We start from the raw sequence: 20,911 nt of genomic DNA, 5'->3' as shown, positions 1-20,911 counted from the left end.
CCCATTCAATAGCCAGAACCAAAGTAAAGGCTGAAATACCTCTTCTGTGCTGGTTGATTCACTGAAACATAGAGAGGAATCAGTTGAAAATGTACAGAACACATTCAGAGTGGGAAACGTTTAGTCATTATAAACTTAAGACTTAGGAAACTAGATTACAAGAATGGAAAACTTTGCAGTCGATTATTTCCCAGATTTCGTTGGAATTCCAAATAAGTAATGGATTAAAACCACACACTAACGCCTTAAGGAGCGGAGGTTCAAGTCCCGCCTTTGCGTTGCAATGGTTTGGTACCGACACAGCACGGCGAGAGGTGATTCGCTCGACTTCACATCAATCTGAGAGGGGCGGAGGGGGGCTTTTTTGGGGGAAGCTGTGTGTCAATGTCATTTCCGTAATGGATGGACTGTAGTACTTAGTGGGAAGAAGAAAAAAAAAATTATCAATGGGAATGTGATGGAACTCCGAGTAATCGAAGAAGATTATGGAGCGCAGCAGAGAGACAGCCAGCAACTACCAACATATTCATGTGCAGTTACAAGGAGGGGCTCCATGGGGCTTCACTCTTAAAGGGGGGCTAGAACATGGAGAGTCTCTCACCATCTCAAAGGTAAAAACTTTTAACAAACTCGCGTCCCCCGTTCCCCAACAACTGCAAGCAGAAAAAAAAGCCCATTACAGCTGCAAAAAAAAAGTGGCAGGGAAGTTGGTTTCTACACTGCCCATGTTTTAGCCAGCGTTATCCATTTCACAGCAGTGAGACAAAGAAGTCCAAAAGTTAAAAGCCGAAATTTTACATGTACATTTGTATATAAAATGCCCATAAGTAATTGCGGTCTTGAATGACCAGCGTGCATAGAAATTTGGACCGCTCCAGCGATAGTTTGCTGCTGAATGAGAGTATGGAGAATGGAATGCAGTTTAAATCGCATGGGGGTCGGAATTGTGTCTGCCAAAATTATATTTTTTGAATGATACATTGGGAACGATTTATTTTATAATATTACTATGCTTCATACCTTTTGTTTCTCAGAAATTTTTTCTGGAGGTATGTGATTTTTTTTTGAAGGACACAGTTTTTGGAAAATTAAGTGCAATTTTAAAAATTGTGTATTTTGCTAAGGTTATTGCAAAAGGGTTATTTTCACCTTGGATCGGTGCTCCGTGCCTCCAGGCTCTGGAAAGGTTTGTTTTGGAGCAGGGGAGCAGAAAGGCAGTGTGAGGAACCCAGTATCATGTGGGTAAATGATTAACAGGCAAATCGCGCAACTGGCCCATAGCTCCTGCGCTCGGTTGTTTCAAAAGCAACATGTTTGCGCCGAACGAAAACGACGAGACTGCGATTCGGAGAAAGATGTCATGCCATTTACTTTTGACAAGAAATAACCGCGATTCACTACTTTGGATAATTTTATTGACTTTGAGCTTTGTTGCTGATGTAACCTATCAGCCCCCAATTGCTAAAAGACAGAAAACTGTTGGGTTCAGTCTGTCCGGTGGTGGGTTATTACAACTCGTCCTTTTCGTAATTGTCGCCAGATGCCAAAAGCATCTGGCTCAAGGGGTTCGGGGGTGGGTGGTGGTGGTGGTGGTGTGGTGGGGGGGGGGGGGGGGCGGGGGTAGGTAATGCTATCTTCAAATGCAGTAAAGCTGCATTTTATTTTCTCAGGGGAGCGGCGTCGTTCACCCGCCCAAATACTTCGAGAAAAATGTCACCATTGAATGTTTTGGTGAGGTTAGAATGCTTAGGAACTTATTTTCTTATTAAGATATCAAGCGCGGTTTGACCAACCCAAAGGGAAGTTCTGTTACATGAGAAGCGATTGTAATTATTTTTTGGGGGGGGGTCGTTGCTCGCTACTGTTTAAAGTAGAAGACGCAGTGATGAAAAGATGTCATGCTGTTGTACTTTCCTGTGCTGCAGCTATCTTCTTTTGTGCCTGAAACCGAAATTTTGAATGCCCAGGAGTAAGTTAACTTGTTACATGGACACTGCTGACAGCCAAACTTAACTCAGCACCACCTCTCTGAGCTCCCTCTGCTGCCTGACTTATTATTGGGTAGCTTAGAGTCAGAGCTGTACAGCACGGAAATAGACCCTTCAGTCCAATTCAACCACGTTGACCAGATATTCTAAATACATTTAGTTCCATTTGCCAGCATTCGGCCCATATCCCTCTTGAACTGTTCCTATTCATATACCCATCCAGATGCCTTTTAAATGCTGTAATTGTGCCAGCCTCCACTAATTCTTCTGGCAGTTCATTCCACACACGCACCACCGTCTGCGAGATAACATTGTCCCTTGGGTCCCTTTTACATCTTACCCCTCTCACCCTAAACCTATGCTGTCTAGTTTTAGACTTCCCCACCCCGGGGGAAAAAAACCTTGTCAATTTACCATATCCATACCCCTCGTGATTTTATGAATCTCTGTAAGGTCACCCCTCAGCCTTTGATGCTCCCAGGGAAATTAGCCCCCGCCTATTCAGCCTCTCCCTCTAGCTCAAACCCTCTAGTGGAGGATGAGCAAAACTTTGTACCAAATACATGTTGGGAAGAAATATTTTTGGCTTAGACCACTAGCTTCATTGCACACTTGGTTATTGAGAATCAGTTGGACTAGTCATAGTCTAGATTAGAATGGTGCTGGAAGAGCACAGCAGTTCAGGTAGCATACGAGGAGCAGTAAAATCGACGTTTCGGGCAAAAGTACTTCATCAGGAATACAGGCAGAGAGCCTGAAGGGTGGAGAGATAAATGACAGGAGGGGTGGGGGTGGGGAGAAAGTAGCATAGAGTACAATAGGTGAGTGGGGGAGGGATGAAGGTGATAGGTCAGGGGGGAAGGGTGGAGTGGATAGGTGGAAAGGAAGATAGGCAGGTAGGACAAGTCATGGGATAGTGCTGAGCTGGAAGTTTGGAACTGGGGTGAGTTGGGGGAAGGGGAAATGAGGAAACTGTTGAAGTCCACGTTGGTGCCCTGGGGTTGAATCTCCTTTAGGGCCTTGGATGGAGGTGAGGGAGGAGGTGTGGGCACAGGTTTTGCAATTCCTGCGGTGGCAGGATGGGTTGTAGGGGGGTGTAGACCTGACTAAGTAGTCACAGAGGGAACTGTCTTTGCGGAAGGTGGAAAGGGGTGGGGAGGGAAATATTTCCCTGGTGGTAGGGTCCATTTGGAGGTGGCGGAAATGTCGACGGATGATTTGGTTTATGCGAACATTGGTAGGGTGGAAGGTGAGCACCAGGGGCATTCTGTCCTTGTTATGGTTGGAGGTCTGAGGGCGAAGGTGCGGGATGTGGACGAGATGCGTTGGAGGGCATCTTTAACCACGTGGGAAGGGAAATTGCGGTCTGTAAAGAAGGAGGCCATCTGGTGTGTTCTGTGGTGGAACTGGTCCTCCTGGGAGCAGATACAGCGGAGGCGGAGGAATTGGGAATACGGGATGGCATTTTTTGCAGGAGGGAGGGTGGGAAGAGGTGTAATCCAAGTAGCTGTGGGAGTCGGTGGGTTTGTAAAAAATGTTGGTGTCAAGTCATAGGCTCAGCATCCTATCTAGCATGGATAGAAACTTGGCTGTCTGGCAGAAAGCAGAAGTGATGAGAAAAAGGTCCTTCTCATGATGGCAGCTCGTGACAAGTGGTGTTCTGCAAGGCTCGGTGCTGGGACCATAACTTTTCACTTTATATATTAACAATCTAGATGAAGTACCTGAGGGCATTTTAAGTTTGCAGATGATACAAAGATAGATAGAAAGACAGGTAGCATTGAGGAGGCAGGGAGGCTGCAGAGGTTGTTGGGACAGTGGGCAAAGAAGTGGCAGATGGAGTACAATTTGGGACAGTGTGAGGTCATGCACTTTGGTAGGAAGAATAGAGGCATGGACTATTCTCTTAAGTGGAGAGAAAATTCGGAAGTCTGAAGTGCAAAGGAACTTGGGAGTTCTGGTCCAGGATCCCCTTAATGTAAACTTGTGGATTGAGTCAGTAATTAGGAAGACAAAAGCAATGATACATTTATTTTGAGAGGCTTAAATATGAAAGCAGGGATATACTTCTGATGCTCTGTAAGGCTCTGGTCAGACCACAATTGGAGTATTGTGCACATTTTTGGGCCCCATATCTCAGGAATGATGTACTGGCCCTGGAGCGTGTTCAGAGGAAGTTCACGAGAATGGTCCCAGAAATGAACAGCTTAACATATGCGGAACATTTGAGGATGTTGGGCTTATACTCTATGGAATTTAGAAGGATGAGAGGGGGGAATGTAATTGAAACTTAGAGAATACTGAATAACCTGGACAGAGTGGATGTTGGGAAGTGGCTTCCATTGGTAGGAGAGACTACGACCCGAGGGCACAGCATCAGAGTAAAGGGAAGACCTTATAGAACTGAGATGAGAATGTTTTTCAGCCAGCGAGTGATTAATCTATGGAATTCATTGCCACAGAAGGCTGTGCAGGCCAGGTCATTGAATGCATTTAAGATTGAGATAGATTGTTTTTTGACTATCAAGAGGGTAATGGGTTACGGGGAGAAAAATGGGAGAATGGGGTTGAGAAACTTATCAGCCATGGATTGAATGGTGGGGCAGACTCAATGGGCTGAATGGCCCAGTTTCTGCTCCTGTGTCTTATTGTTTTATGGTCAATCCAAACCTGAATTGAACTTTCAACACTACTTTGTCTCTTTTACAAACCTGCCTCCCATAACAAATGGATCAGTACAAATGCAGAATAATATAAAGATGTTAGAAGTTATACATTTAGAGGAAGTTAAAATGATGCAAAGGGCATGTCTATCGAGGGGTTTGAAAATTTTAAGGTAAGCATTTTAAAATTTTAAAATATTGTTAAACCCACAGCCATGGGGTGATTGGTGAGTGGTTGCAGGTTAGGACATGGCCAGCAGAACTTTGAATGTCCTGGTGAAGTTAATGGAAAAGGAGTTGCTGAAAGCCAGGCAAGAAAGCCTTGGAAGAATTAACAAAGGAATGGATCAGTATTTCAGCAGAACATGGTGTGAGGTGGTGATGGGCAATTGTTGTGAGATGGAGTTTTGCAACTCCAGTTGGGTTCAAATAAGATGCAGGGATTGTGATCAGTTAGGTTCAGCTTCAGTCAGTAATGAGGGTGCCAAATGGAGATGGGGGCTCGGGAGCTGCGTTTATACTGAAGGTAATGGCTTTTGATTTCCCAATATTTACATTAAGGAAATTTCTCTTCGTCCACTACTTACTAGCAGACAAGAAGTGTAACAAAATGGAGTCTTAAGATGAGGGAATTTATTTGTTTTTTTTTCTACCCAGGATGCTACACAAGTCATTGTGACTGGAATTTGCTGTCTGGAACAGGTATCTGGCTGCCAGTGTCTTCAGATAATGGACAAATGATCCCTATTGTACTGTGTTGTTTAGAGTACAACCTTTTGAATCATGTTTGCTGTTTAAAAAAAGACCTTATATAGTGATGCACAATCAACGCAGCAGATTACATCAATTACACTTGTTTGTGAAATGACAAGTTGGAAATTAGCTTCAGTTTTCACCAACCTAATGTTGAAAGTATGACTGAAAAAGCTCACCATTTCCAGTGTTGAAGCTCTTTTCAAATGATGTCATGATCACCTCTGACCAGATACTGTATATTTGTGTTATTACTGAATAGTTGATACTGGGCCAATGGTATCACTCTGAATTTAACACCTGCGTTTGTCGATAATCTGGATCTGCTTGTTATCACCTTGACCCTTTGCCAATTTTTAATTTTCTGTTGTTTTTTCCAAAAGTATGTTTTGGTTCCCAGTGGAAAATCACAGAATGTTGAAGCACTCTGTTGGATTAATAGTCAGAAAGCAATTGTCCTTGTGGATGCAATTATTGCAGTGAGACTACGAGCAGGTAGTTTGCCATGGGCCTTTACACTCCCTACAAATTTGGATTAGAATATCTAAATCCTTAAGTTGGGAAAGGGCAGGACTAGAAAAAAAATAATTGCATTTAATTGGCTGGTCTCAAATTAATATCCCTTGATCTTTCACTCCTCAACTTTATGTCCAATTCTCTCATGTTTTTCAACACACTGTTTTTCTGGCCAAGTGTCACAATATGTTTGTCACCTGGTAATTAACGTTGCTAGTCTGTTCCTTCTTCTAAGCTTGAGCCTTGTGATAGAGTTCTGGAAATCTGAGAAAAATATGACCAGAGTTCAGTTGTTTGTTCCTGTAAATGCTGCCTCCTCTGAGCCTGGTCTTGTCCAAAACTAAACTAACCAAGGCTTTCAACCTTGTTGAGTTCAGATTGTTCAAGCAAAATTCAAAATTGTGCAGGATGGAGAGAAACTTCCCCTGCTTGTAAAAGAATTAAGATAGAGAAGACACAGATTTAAAGTGGTGTGCAAAAGTAACAAAAGTGATTGTGAAAAAAATATTTTTTCTCTCACACAATTCAGGTTGTAATGCACTGCCTGGAAGTGCAGTGGAGGCACATTCAATTGAGGCATTCAAGAATGCATTAGATGATTATTTAAATAGGAACAATATGTAAGGGTTCAGAGAAAAGGTAGGAGAATGGCACTAAGTCACGATGCTCATTTGGAGAGTCAGCACAGACACAGTGGGCCTAACAGTCCTTTTGTGCACAGCAATACTTCTATCATTCAGTATCTGTTTATACTTAGCTTTTTCTGGACAATCTCTGATCTGGGTATCTAGAGTCACATGGAGGAGGGAGACCAAGGTGTGTTTTGGTGATGGGGTGCAAGTCAACTTTTTATCCATTTGGTTAAGACAGCGAGTAAAATATAATAATAATGTCTTTACCCATGAAGTCAATTTCATCTTAAGTTAACAAGCTAAGGTTAGAGATGATGAGGATTTTGTTTGCAAATGAATGACATTCTAGAAAGATTTCTTTATTTTGTCTTCTGTTGTTGATTCCTACAACGATCAAATTCTTATTTTGAAATTGAGTTTGCATATAAATTTTATTAACGACAAAATGATTATAGTGATCTATTTGTCAAAAAGTCATAACTTAAGATTTAAAATTGCAGATGGATTTGAGTTTATGCCACCTTTTCAACATATACCCTTTCAGTTTACCAATCCTTACCTAAAAGATTGGCCTTTGACCACTCCACCATGTTCTCCACATAGCCAGCTCCTGGGCCACATTCTGAGAGATTGACCAGTTAGTTACAAAATTTAGTAGGCTGATCCTGGATTTTATAACCTTTTTTAAAATGGCCTTATGTTGTGTGTTTACTGTACCAGATACTGAAGAAATATTAGGTATTGTGCAAAACCGTTTTCAGCCAAAAGCAATCAAAAAAGAAATACTGACACTTGCTGTGTGAGGTGAAATAAGGCAACTTCAGGCCAAAATATGTGTTTTCTTGGAAAACCTGGTTAATGTTACTTACAAGAATCTGCACGCTTAGTAGAGTCAAAATATAAGGATTATGAGCCATTTGTCTGCATTTGTGGGATACCTCATTATGGCCATTGCTTAAACTGTAGATCCTATTGTGCAGAATTCAATAGGCAATAATTATTACATTTCTGTTGCCTTAGATTTGTAATGTTGGTGTAATTATGTTATGTTTACTCATTAGGTCCCCCCCTTAGTAAAACAGCTAACCTTTATTAATTTTTTTTCTCTTTCCTGGGCTATAGGTGTTGCTGACTAGGCTAGCATTTATTGCCCATTCTTAATTGCCCTTGAGAAGGTGATGGTGCCCCATTTTTTTAAATTGCCACAATCTGTGTGGTACAGGTAGTGGTGAGGAAGTTCCTTCACTTTCACTGGCTCAAAATCCTGGAACAACTGTATAGTTCCAAGCCAGGATGATGTGTGTTGGGAGAGGAAGCTGCAGATGTGTGTTTCTATGCACCCACTGCCCTTGTCCTTCTAAATGGTAGAAAATATGGATTTGGAATGTACTGCTGAATGAGGCTTAGTGAGTTGCTGCAGTGCATCCAATAAACCAAAAGCACAGCTGCCACTGTATACCACTGTTAGTGGGAGTAAATGTTTAAAGTGGTGGAAGAGTATCATATCCAATGGGCTACTTTGTCTTGTGTGGTATTGAATTTCTTCAGCTTTGTTGAAGCCATATTCATCCTGGCAGGTTGGAAGTATTCCATCACATTCCAGATTTGTGCCTTGCGGATGATGGAGCAGGCCTTAAAGTCTTCGTTACCTACAGCAGAATTACCAGCCTCTGTCCTGCTCTTCCAGCAGGAATAGCCTGTCCAGTTCATTTGCTGGTCAACTGTAATGCCCAGGATGTGATGATGGGAGATTCAAAGATGATATGCCATTGAATGTTGAAGACAAGTGTAGATTCCATTCATGTTTTCACTGAGATATCAGTGAAACATAACAGGAAATCCTCACCACAATGGCCTATATGTGACCAGATCAACAACCAATTGGTTGATTCTGAACTGTATTCAAAATGGCCACGCTAGTGACATGGCCATCTCAAAGGGTGCAGGCAAATCTGGAAAGGTGAGCAGGCACAATTATCTTTGTCACTGTCATAAAGGATGTTCTTGGTGCCTTTGACCAGAGTCAGTTTGGTATAGAGGCAGAGGTAGAAATGTGAGTGAAAGGATTCAAGGATGGCATTCCAGGAAAGTTAAAAATAGATTATCATGTCTGAGGACATTAGAGAGAAAAGGGAAGTTGGAGGGTGAGTTCAGGGAGTGGTGTTTTAAAGAGAGTCATAGAGATGTACAGCATGGAAACAGACCCTTCGGTCCAACCTGTCCATGCCGACCAGATATCCCAACCCAATCTAGTCCCACCTGCCAGCACCCGGCCCATATCCCTCAAAACCTTTCCTATTCATATACCAATCCAAATGCCTCTAAAATGTTGAAATTGTACCAACGTCCACCACTTCCTCCAGCAGCTCATTCCATACACATACCACCCTCTGCGTGAAAAAGTTGCCCCTTAGGTCTCTTTTTATATCTTTCCCTTCTCACTCTAAACCTATGCCCGCTCATTCTGGACTCCCCCCACCCCAGGGAAAAGACTTTGCCTATTTATCCTATCCATGCCCCTCATAATTTTGTAAACCTCTATAACATCACCCCTCAGCTTCCGATGCTCCAGGGGAAACAGCCCTAGCCTCTCCCTATACCTCAAATCCTCCAACCCTGGCAATATCCTTGTAAGTCTTTTCTGAACCCTTTCAAGTTTCACAACATCTTTCCGAAAGGAAGGAGACCAGAATTGCATGCAATATTCCAACAGTGGTCTAACCAATGTCCTGTACAACTGCAACATGACCTCCCAACTCCTGTACTCTGACCAATAAAGGAAAGCATAACAAATGCCGCCTTCACTATCCTATCTACCTGCGACTCCACTATCAAGGAACTATGAACCTGCACTCAAAGGTCTCTTTGTTCAGCAACACTCCCTAGGACCTTACCATTAAGTGTATTAGTCCTGCTAAGATTTGCTTTCCCAAAATGCAGCACCTCGCATTTATCTGAATTAAACTCCATCTGCCACTTCTCAGCCCATTGGCCCATCTGGTCAAGATCCTGTTGTAATCTGAGGTAACCCTCTTCGCTGTCCACTACACCTCCAATTTTGGTGTCATCTGCAAACTTACTAACTATACCTCTTATGCTCGAATCCAAATCATTTATGTAAATAACAAAAAGTAGAGGTCCCAGCACCGATCCTTGTGGCACTCCACTGGTCACAGGCCTCCAGTCTGAAAAACGACCCTCCACCACCACCCTCTGTCTTCTACCTTTGAGCCAGTTCTGTATCCAAATGGCTAGTTCTCCCTGTATTCCATGAGATCTAACCTTGCTAATCAGTCTCCCATGGGGAAACTTATTGAACACCTTACTGAAGTCCATGTCGATCACATCTACTGCCCTGCCCTCATCAATCCTCTTTGTTACTTCCTCAAAAAACCTCAAGTTTGTGAGACAATTTCCCACGCAAGAGAAAGCAAGGACTGCAGATGCTGGAGACCAGAGTTGAAAAGTGTGGTGCTGGAAAAGCACCGCAGGCCACAGGCAGCCACCGAGGAGCAGGAGTATCGACGTTTTGGGCATAAGCCCTTCTTCGGGAATGGCTCCTGAAGAAGGGCTTATGCCCAAAACGTCGATTCTCCTGCTCCTCAGATGCTGCCTGGCCTCCACGATTTCCCACTCACAAAGCCATGTTGACTATCGCTAATCAGTCCTTGCCATTCCAAATACATGTACATCTTGTCCCTCAGGATTCCCTCCAACAACTTGCCCACCACCAAGGTCAGGCTCACTGGTCTTGTCCTTGTCCTGGCTTGTCCTTACCACCTTTCTTAAACAGTGGCACCATGTTTGCCAATTTCCAGTCTTCTGGCACCTCACCTGTGACTATCAATGATACAAATATCTCAACAAGAGGCCCAGCAATCACTTCTCTAGCTTCCCACAGAGTTCTCGGGTCCACCTGATCAGGTCCTGGGGATTTATCCACCTTTAACCGTTTCAAGACATCCAGCACTTCCTCCTCTGTAATCTGGACATTTTGCAAGATGTCACCATCTATTTCCCCACAGTCCATATCTTCCATATCCTTTTCCACAGTAAATACTGATGCAAAATATTCATTTAGTATCTCCCCCATTTTCTGTGGCTTCACACAAAGCCTGCCTTGCTGATCTTTGAGGGGCCCTATTCTCTCCCTAGTTACCCTTTTGTCCTTAATATATTTGTAAAAAAACCCTTTGGATTCTCCTTAATTCTATTTGCCAAAGCTGTCTCATGTCCCCTTTTTGCCCTCCTGATTTCCCTCTTAAGTATACTCCAACTTCTTTTATACTCTTCTAAAGATTCACTCGATCTATCCTGTCTATACCTGAGTCGATGATGCAGTTGAAACAGAAGGATAAAACCTCAAGATTTAGAGCCATTAACAGTATTGGTGAACAAGGAGACCTGGAGAGGAATTTGAGTGATTACTCTTTAGTGGGATTAGGGCTGAGAGCAGTTTTTAGTTCTTGTGGGCAATGTGAGCCCTGGGATTGCTATGAGGGAGACAGAACAAACTAGAGAAACATGTGAGTTGAGGACTAGGGCAGGGGCTCATTTGGAGGAAGTTAGACCCAGTGGGGCAGTAGTAGCTGAATGGATAGCCTCAACCTTAGTGAGAATAGAATCCACAAGCTCCTCTCTATTATTCAGGGAAATGAGGAATCAAGGGAGAGATGGGCTTAAGGTTGCATTAGTGTTATACTTTGCATTCCAGGGTGATCCTGAATTGGTGAGCAGTTTTAGCAGATGATGATACTTTTGTTAAAGTACCTATTCGAGATAGCTCAGGGTATCCCTTTTTGACTTGACCTGTAAGCCTCTCTTGGTTCATCCCTGGCAGTCTGGAATATAAAAATCTTACAGACAGTTTAGTTTAAATTAGTATCTTTATTTACCAATGGCATCAATGCCAATCTCTAATATAGATACCTACAAACAGGGCTTGAGCTAAGTTCTTAAAACCATTAGAGTTACTAGAGTCATAGAGATGTACAGCACGGAAACAGACCCTTCAGTCCAAGTCATCCATGCTGACCGGATATCCCGACCCAAACTAGTCCCACCTGCCAGCACCAGGCCCATATCCTTCCAAACCCTTCCTATTCATTGATACTGATAATAATGATAATAAGGTTACTCTCCCTATTGCTGCAAACAAGCTTCTTTATACAGAAATTGGTACTGAGATTACAAAATCACCACATATCCTCAATCAGATAAGCAGTAATAAAATGAAAAAGTTTGTAGAGGAAGCGAAACTAATTGACAGACCTGAGTACGCTTAACTAATTAAGCTGCATGCACATCAAAGTGGGAAACCTCGATCAAGCCAGGCCAAATGCCTTCGCTAGATAAGCTTCCCTTTTAAATGTCCATCATTACAAGGGACTAGTCTAAACCATGTGGGAAAAGGTAATGAGGTAACCTCGCCCAGTATCATTGTCCTACAAAATGGCTTTTTTAAAAAAAAATCTTAGATTCCTAAAATGTAAATTAAGTTTATAACGTTCCCAGATCTTGAGCTCCAGAGAACAACACACAAACATTCAATCCATGACAAGCAAGTGTACACTCAAATTAGACCACAAAGAGTTAACCTTTCCACCAGCTTCCGTTCTCTCTCTCTCCGTCTCTCTTTCTCACATTTGACCATCTTCCAACTTGCTTACTATCCCAGTTTCAGCTTTTGTGTTTACCTAGTTTGTAAGGTTAATGAGACACTCACATTCCAGAAGAGTTAAGATTAGGGAAGTGAGCTTCATAAATTCAAATCTGCTCAGTGTGGTATACATGAAAATGTATCCGGATCATTCTATTACTTGCATATTCCACTCAGCTTATTAAATTACAAATTCTTTTCGTATTGAGTATGAGTTTTGTTAAGAATCTTCATTATAAACCAGAAATTCAGTTATCCAACCTTCAACTGTAAAATATGCACAGCTTCCAGCCCTCTGGGTCAAAAGGAAGTACTGCCACACATTCTACAAGTGAAGAAATGTTATCACCTTATTTATACTGATCCATTGACACTAAGAACGGATGTCCTTAATTCTTCTGAATAAATGCATCCCCTGCCCCCACCAATTGATCAAGTGCTTTCCTATATATTCTGTTGCAGATACCACATGTAAGGCTATAAGCTTTCTCACTTGGTGGTTCAGCCAGATCTGGAAATAAATGCTGAAACTAGTTGTCTGGTATATCTACTGAAGGTTGTATTCCCTTGACCAAAAGGGAATAATGATGAGGGTTGAGCTTGGGCAACAACCAGAGTGTATGTGTATGAGAGAGTGATGTCTGCAATGATGGTACTGGGGACTAAAGGGGGAAGTGACGTTTAGTAATCCATAGTCACAGAAACAGTGAGTTGAGTGGAGTTTTAACTTTGAAAGGATTCTAGAAATTTGAGGGAATGGTTATTTCCAGGGATGAACACAGAATATGGTAGAATTTGTGGATTGAAAGGGTGAAATGAATGGAGATTGATACAAGGTAGTGATTAAAGATGGCCTTATCTGTGAGGTGTATGATTGGAATATTGACACTGTGTGAGATGACAAAGTCAAAGGGGGTGTGTGTGCATGAGGGTTTGGGAATTTACATGGAGGGAAAAATTTGGAGTTTATGCAGGCAGTGAACTCCAAGTGGATGAAGGTTAAATCACTCCAGATGAGTTGGTATTCAGTGCTGAGTCCAAGAGAGAAATGCAACAGAGTTATGAGACAATTTATTATCCCATAGAATGGTCGTAAAGAATGAAGATTTTGAATGAAAAGCAAGATGAGTGGAACAGGGTGAGAAGTCCAGAGGAGAAAGATGTTAAGCCAAGGAGCGGTTTGGTGATAAGTGCAATACCTCCACCATGATTGTTTTATAGAATCCCTACAGTGTAGAAGCAGGCCATTTGGCCCATCAAATCCATATTGATCCTCCAAAGAATATCTCATGCTATCCATGTAACCCTGCATTTCCCATGGCTAATCCACATAGCCTGCACATCTCTGGATACTATTGGGAATTTAGCATGGCCAATCCACCTGCACATCTTTAAATTGTGGGAGGAAACTGGAGCACCTGGTGGAATCCCAAGCAGACATGGGGAGAATGTGCAAACTCCACACAGACAGTCACCCAAGGATGGAATCAAACCTGGTCCCTGGCACTGTGAGGCAGCAGTGCGAACCACGAGCTATTATGCTGACCCACTGAGCCACCATGCCATTCATGTTGAGTAAAGGCAAGAGTTTGTGAAAAGAGTCCATGAAGGTCAAAAGAAAAGAGTTCCATTTGTGAATGGCATCATCTAACTTAAAAAGGCATGGAGGAAAAAAGAGCTTTCAATTATGCTGAGTTTAAAGTTTAAGTTGGGAGCATGGAGTCTTGTTGAGAACCAATTATTCAGAGTCAAAGCAAAGTCTTTAGATGAGCTAGGTAAAACCTAGCAATTTCTTGTTTTGAATAGTTGACTTAGACTTGGCGTCTGATGACATGGATATCAAAGTAAACTGGTATGGATGGGAAAATGGTTTTAAACAGTGGCTGGAACTTTGTTAGCTGTGAATTTATCAAAGCAGCAGGAGATGAAAGTTGATGTTAAACTGAGGATGAAGACTTTATGCTGCTGGGAGTGAGGTATACAAAGATATTGTGTAAAATGGATTGGTTAGAGAAAATGATTCAAAATGGATTTGGTATATGCAGTCACCAAAATAAAGTGAAAAGAACAGCAGTAATGGTGAACAGGCTGAACAATGCAAAAGGTAATCTTAATGAAGAAAGCAATAGAATATTTTCAAGGGTAAGCTCAGTTTTCATAGAACATAGACATAGAACAATACAGCACAGAACAGGCCCTTCGGCCCACGATGTTGTGCCAAACAATTGTCCTAGCTTAAGCACCTATCCATGTACTTATCCAGTTGCCGCTTAAAGGTCACCAACGATTCTGACTCTGCCACTCCCACGGGCAGCACATTCCATGCCCCTGCCACTCTCTGGGTAAGGAACCTACCCCTGACATTTCCTCTTCCCCGCCCCCCCCCCCCCATACCTTCCATCCTTCACCTTAAATTTATGTCCCCTTGTAACACTCTGTTGTACCCGGGGAAAAAGTCTCTGACTGTCTACTCTATCTATTCCCCTGATCATCTTATAAACCTCTATCAAGTCACCCCTCATCCTTTGCCGTTCCAATGAGAAAAGGCCTAGCACTCTCAACCTATCTTCGTGCGACCTATTCTCCATTCCAGGCAACATCCTGGTAAATCTCCTCTGCACCCTCTCCAAAGCTTCCACATCTTTCCTAAAATGAGGTGACCAGAACTGCACACAGTGCTCCAAATGTGGCCTTATCAAGGTCCTATACAGCTGCAACATCACCTCACGACTCTTGAATTCAGTCACTCTGCTAATGAACGCTAATACACCATAGGCCTTCTTACAAGCTCTATCCACCTGAGTGGCAACTTTCAAAGAGCTATGAACATAGACCCCCAAGATCCCTCTGCTCCTCCACCTTACTAAGAACCCTACCGTTAACCCTGTATTCCGCATTCTTATTTGTCCTTCCAAAATGGACAACCTCACACTTGACAGGGTTGAACTCCATCTGCCACTCCTCAGCCCAGCTCTGCATCATATCTAAGTCCCTTTGCAGCCGACAACAGCCCTCCTCACTATCCACAATTCCACCAATCTTCATATCGTCTGCAAATTTACTCACCTACCCTTCGACTCCCTCTTCCAAGTCATTAATAAAAATTACAAACAGCAGAGGACCAACAACTGATCCCTGCAGAACTCCACTTGTAACTGGGCTCCAGGCTGAATATTTACCATCTACCACCACTCTCTGACTTCAACCGGTTAGCCAGTTTTCTATCCAACTGGCCAAACGTCCCACTATCCCATGCCTCCTGACTTTCCGCATAAGCCTACCATGGGGAACCTTATCAAATGCCTTACTAAAATCCATGTACACTACATCCACTGCTCTACCCTCATCCACATGCTTGGTCACCTCCTCGAAGAATTCAATAAGACTTGTAAGGCAAGACCTACCCCTCACAAATCCGTGCTGGCTGTCCCTAATCCAGCAGTGTCTTTCCAGATACTCATAAATCCTATCCCTCAGTACCCTTTCCATTACTTTGCCTACCACCGAAGTAAGACTAACTGGCCTGTAATTCCCGGGGTTATCCCTATTCCCTTTTTGAACAGGGGCACAACATTCTCCACTCTCCAGTCCCCTGACACCACCACCATTGACAGTGAAGACGAAAAGATCATTGCCAACAGTTCTGCAATTTCCTCTCTTGCTTCCCATATAATCCTAGGATATATCCTGTCAGGCCTGGGGGAATTGTCTATCCTCAAGTTTTTCAAAATGCCCAACACATCTTCCTTCCTAACAACTATCTCCTCTAGCTTACCAGTCCGTTTTATACTCTCCTCTTCAACAATACGGTCCCTCTCATTTGTAAATACTGAAGAAAAGTACTCATTCAAGACCTCTCCTATCTCTTCCGACTCAATACACAGTCTCCCACTACTGTCCTTGATCAGACCTACCCTCGTTCTCGTCATTCTCATGTTTCTCACATACGCATAAAAGGCCTTGGGGTTATCCTTGATTTTTCATGCCCTCTCTTAGCTCTCCTAATCCCTTTCTTCAGCTCCCTTCTGGCTATCCTGTATCCCTCCAACGCTCTGTCTGAAACTTGTTTCCTCAACCTTATGTAAGCCTCCTTTTTCCGTCTTACAAGACATTCAACCTCCCTCGTCAACCAAGGTTCCCTCACACGACCATCTCTTTCCTGCCTGACAGGTACATACATATCAAGGACACATCGTATCTATTCTTTGAAAAAGTTCCACATTTCAATGACATCTTTCCCTGATAGCCTGTGCTCCCAATTTATGCTCCTCAGATCCTGTCTTGCAGCATCGTATTTACCCTTCCCCCAATTGTAAAACCTACCCTGTTGCACGCACCTATCTCTCTCCATAACCAAGGTGAAAGTCACGGAATTGTGGTCACCATCACCAAAATGCTCACCCACTAACAAGCCCATCACTTGTCCCGGTTCGTTACCGAGTACCAAATCCAATATGGCCTCCCCTCTGGTCGGACAATCTACATACTGAGTTAGAAAAGCTTCCAGGACACACTGCACAAATACCGTCCCGTCCAATCTACTTGATCTAAAGAGCTTCCAATCGATATTTGGGAAGTTGAAATCGCCAGTGACTACTACCCTGTGGCTTCTGCACCTTTCCAAAATCTGTTTCCCAATCTGTTTCTCCATATCTCTGCTGCTATTGGGGGGCCTATAGTAAACACCCAACAAGGTGACTGCTCCTTTCCTATTTCTGACTTCAGCCCATACTACCTCCAAAGGCAGATCCCCCTTGAACTGCCTTTCTGCAGCCATTATACCATTTCTAATTAGCAACGCCACCCCCTCTCCTTTTTTACCAACCCCCCCCCCTGCCAATCTTACTGAAACACCTGTAACCAGGAACCTCCAACAACCATTCCTGTCCCTCTTCTATCCATGTTTCCATGATGGCCACAACATCGTAGTCCCAAATACCGATCCACGCCTTAAGTTCACCCACCTTATTTCTGATACTCCTTGCGTTGAAGTATACACACTTGAGCCCATCTCTTGTCTGCAAGTATTCCCTGTCAATGCTACCTTCTCCACAGCCTCCCTACATTCTTGGACATCCTGAAAAACAGCTAGCCTACTTGCTGGACGACAAGTCCGGATCCAATCCCCTGCCAAATTAGTTTAAACCCTCCAGAAGAGTGCTAGCAAACCTACCTCCCAGGATATTGGTGCCCTTCTGGTTCAGGTGCAACCCGTCCTGCTTGTACAGGTCCCACCTTCCCCAGAATGCAGTCCAATTGTCCAAATATCTGAAGGCCTCCCTCCTATACCATCATTGCAGTCACGGGTTCAACTGCACACTCTCCCTATTCCTTGCCTCACTGTCACGTGGCACCGGCAACAACCCAGAGATGACGATTCTGTCCGTCCTAGCTTTTAGCTTCCAGCCTAACTCCCTGAGCTCCTGAATGACTTCCCCACCCCTCTTCCTACCTCTGTCGTTGGTGCCAATGTGCATCACAACTTCTGGCTGCACACCCTCCCCCTTAAGGATTCTGAAGACACAGCCCGAGATGTCTCGGACCCTGGCACCCGGGAGGCAACAAACCATCCGAGAGTTTCTCCCATCAATCATCATCCAGTTGTAAATATCACTTATGTGCAAATGGAGCGATGTAGATTATTTGACAATGGTTGGACTGTCTTGTCAATAAAGAAATAAGATTGAACCTGTGACCTTCCTCGATGGTGCGTGTCAGCACCTTGAAAAACTTTTGAAAGGTATTGTAAACTGCAGAATGCTAATTTAAGTCAAGTAACTAATATTGTCAAATTATTCAGCTGCACTTGTTTATTTCAGTTGCAGTTGTAAGTCGTAGCACTCATTTGCAATTCCTAAAATATCCTTTCAGATTGAGGATGGCGGCAAAGCTGCTTTGTCAAGAAAACTACAGGTTGGTGATGAAATTGTAAACATCAATGGCTCCCCACTGTATGGCTCAAGGCAGGAGGCACTCATCCTCATTAAAGGATCCTACAGGGTATTGAAGATGGTGGTGAAACGGTAAGGAATAATTCTATAATTATCAGAAAACCTCAACAAATTCCATTCTGTTTCAGTGAAATTATCAAATTTGAGTTCACTGAGAAATAATTCCTTTGAATCAATAGAGATGGACATATACCTTCCGGACAGATAAATGTGCTGGTTGTCATTGTGTGTAAATAATTTTGTTTTATGAAGCTCCGGTCCACTGATGAATGGGGCCAATAATTTTGGGTTTCTGCTCTTCCACTAGCTCTGCACTACTTGCATGCCAACACATGTTACTCTTCCTCCACCACTATCCAGCTCGCTCACTCAACCCTGCTACTGACCCACAAGCCTGTGGCTACTCTGGGTAGTTTGCACATGCCGTTGATCAGCATTTAATCTAACTTGGCAAACCAGGCAGGGGTATAGGAATCAGAATGTACCATTTCAAAGTTAAGCCAATGTACACAAAGAACTGGGAGAAGTGGATAATCAAGGTTTGTGTAAAGATTTGTAGCTCAGATGCCAATTGTCATAGTTGTGGGTATGTTCACTGAGCTGGGAAGTTCATTTGCAGATGTTTTATCCCCTATCTAGCTGACATCTAGCCTCCTGTGAAACACTGCTGTACTGTGTCTTCTGGAATTTATTTGGTTCCATTCCTGCTACTTCCAATTCTGGTTGTTCATTGTAGTGGCCAATATATTGGGTCTAGATCAATGTGCTTGTTGATGGAGCCCGTGGATGATTGCCATACTTCTAGATAATATTAGAAGAATACTAAAATAAAAAATAGCATCAGTATAAAAGGGACTGTGGTAAGGCCCAAATTAGTTTTATATCGATGTGGACAAAATGATAGGGTGTAAGCTGCAAGGGTGGAAATGGGAGAATATAATGGTGATTACCAGAAAGGTCCAGTAGGAACTCTTCAATACAAGATGTTTGGAAGGTAGGAAAGATAAGGGGAAGATGGCAGCATTGATTAAGTTGAATATTAGGACTCTGAGAATATCCTGGAAAGGTCAAGGACGAAATCTGTTTTGTTAACGAATAATAAAATCTCCATTTAAATTCTTAAGTAGAAGTGCAAAAACTGGAGTGTAGGGATGGTTGCAATCTAATGAACCCTATTTAGACTGGAATTGCAATCATGTAAAGGTGATGAGGAAGAATTTGAGGTGTTCAGGAGAGTTTTTTTAAACTCCATATGCATATAGCCCAGTGAGTGGGAGGCATTGCGGCATCTGGTTTATTTGAATGGTATGGGTGAAATGCATAGATGTTACTGAGGGAATATTTGGCGATAATAATCTTGGTATCATAAGATTGAGATGAGCAAAGGAAATGGCCAAGATGCAAACCAGCATAAAATAAAAAATTAGGATTGAGAACAATTGAGCTGAGATACATTGGAATCAAAGATTGGTAGACAAAACTGGACAGGAGCGATCAGCTACCTTTTTAAAAGAGGAACTGGTTCAGGTAGAGTTGAGGTACGCTCTCAAGTGGGAAAGGTAAGAGAAACAAATTCAAAGCAGTCTGGCTGACAGAAGGAATAGGAAGTAAAGTGAAGAAGATAAAGTGGGCATATGCTCAATGTAAATTTGATTAATGCAAGAATGAAACAGGGTGAATACAAAAATATTCCGAGAGGAGTGAGAAAAATAAGTATCAAAGTTAAGAATAGGAATATAGCCATGACATTACCCACATTGAAATCCAAAAGTTGTCATCAGCATTTTTGTATCATATTCTGGATTAGTGGTGCTGGAAGAGCACAGCAGTTCAGTTCCAGGAAACGTCAATTTTACTGCTCAGATGCTGCCTGAACTGCTGTGCTCTTCCAGCACCACTAATCCAGAATCTGGTTTCCAGCATCTGCAGTCATTGTTTTTACCATTTTGTATCATATATCATATTATCTTTATAATCAGCAATCCATTTGTTTGCCTATCCCTCTATTTTCGCTCTCTCGCTCTCTCGCTCTCTCGCTCTCGCGCTCTCTCGCGCTCTCGCGCTCTCGCGCGCTCTCGCGCTCTCGCGCTCTCTCGCGCTCTCGCGCTCTCTCGCGCTCTCTCGCGCTCTCTCGCGCTCTCGCGCTCTCGCGCTCTCTCGCTCGCTCGCTGACCCCATCTCCATGTACTCTGTTCATTTCCCCCCACCCCACCCCGCAACCACTCCCCACCTCAACCATAAACATAAGTACCACACTTTGGCATCTATTTTCAGTTCTGACAAAGGGTCATTGAACTCAAAATGTTAACTCTCTTTCTTCCCACCAGACCTCCAGAATTAATCTAATAGTTTCTACTTTGATTCCAAAAGTGTTTTTTTTAACCGCTTTTGAGATGTGGGCATCACTAGCTGGGCCAGTGTTCATTGCCCATCCCCCAGTTGCCTGTGATAAGCTGCCTTCTTGAATGGTTGCTGTCCATGTTTTTGCCATTGCCATTTTAATGTCAGGTGGTCTGTCTGTTTATGTTCCTTTTTTCCCTTTTCTTGATAAAACTGAATAGCTTGCTAGTCAACCTCAATGTTGTGGATCGAGAGTTGCATATAGGCCAGACCAAATAAGGGTGGCAGTTTCCTTCCCGAATGGCATTAGTGAAGAGATGCATTTCTCCTGACAATCAACAGTGGTTTAACTCCAGATTTTGATTGAATTCCGATTCTGCCATTTGCCATGGCAGGATTAAACCTGGGT

General features: G+C 43.0%; 1 protein-coding gene across 3 annotated transcripts in view; it reads left to right on the top strand.

Annotated features, from left to right (window-relative positions):
• Window positions 1–391: 391 nt before the first annotated feature.
• The window catches only part of LOC140495879 (protein Shroom4-like), a 154,971-nt gene continuing 134,451 nt past the window's right edge, over window positions 392–20,911 (top strand). For all 3 annotated transcript variants that reach the window (XM_072595100.1, XM_072595099.1, XM_072595098.1), the window contains exons 1-2: window positions 392–611; window positions 18,083–18,234. In XM_072595100.1, the coding sequence (XP_072451201.1) occupies window positions 486–611; window positions 18,083–18,234 (278 nt within the window). In that variant the 5' untranslated portion in view covers window positions 392–485. The remainder of the gene's footprint in view (window positions 612–18,082; window positions 18,235–20,911) is intronic.

This window comes from Chiloscyllium punctatum, chromosome 25 (genome assembly GCF_047496795.1).
Source record: "Chiloscyllium punctatum isolate Juve2018m chromosome 25, sChiPun1.3, whole genome shotgun sequence".
Taxonomy (NCBI): domain Eukaryota; kingdom Metazoa; phylum Chordata; class Chondrichthyes; order Orectolobiformes; family Hemiscylliidae; genus Chiloscyllium; species Chiloscyllium punctatum.
This window is presented reverse-complemented; position numbering and strand designations above follow the sequence as displayed.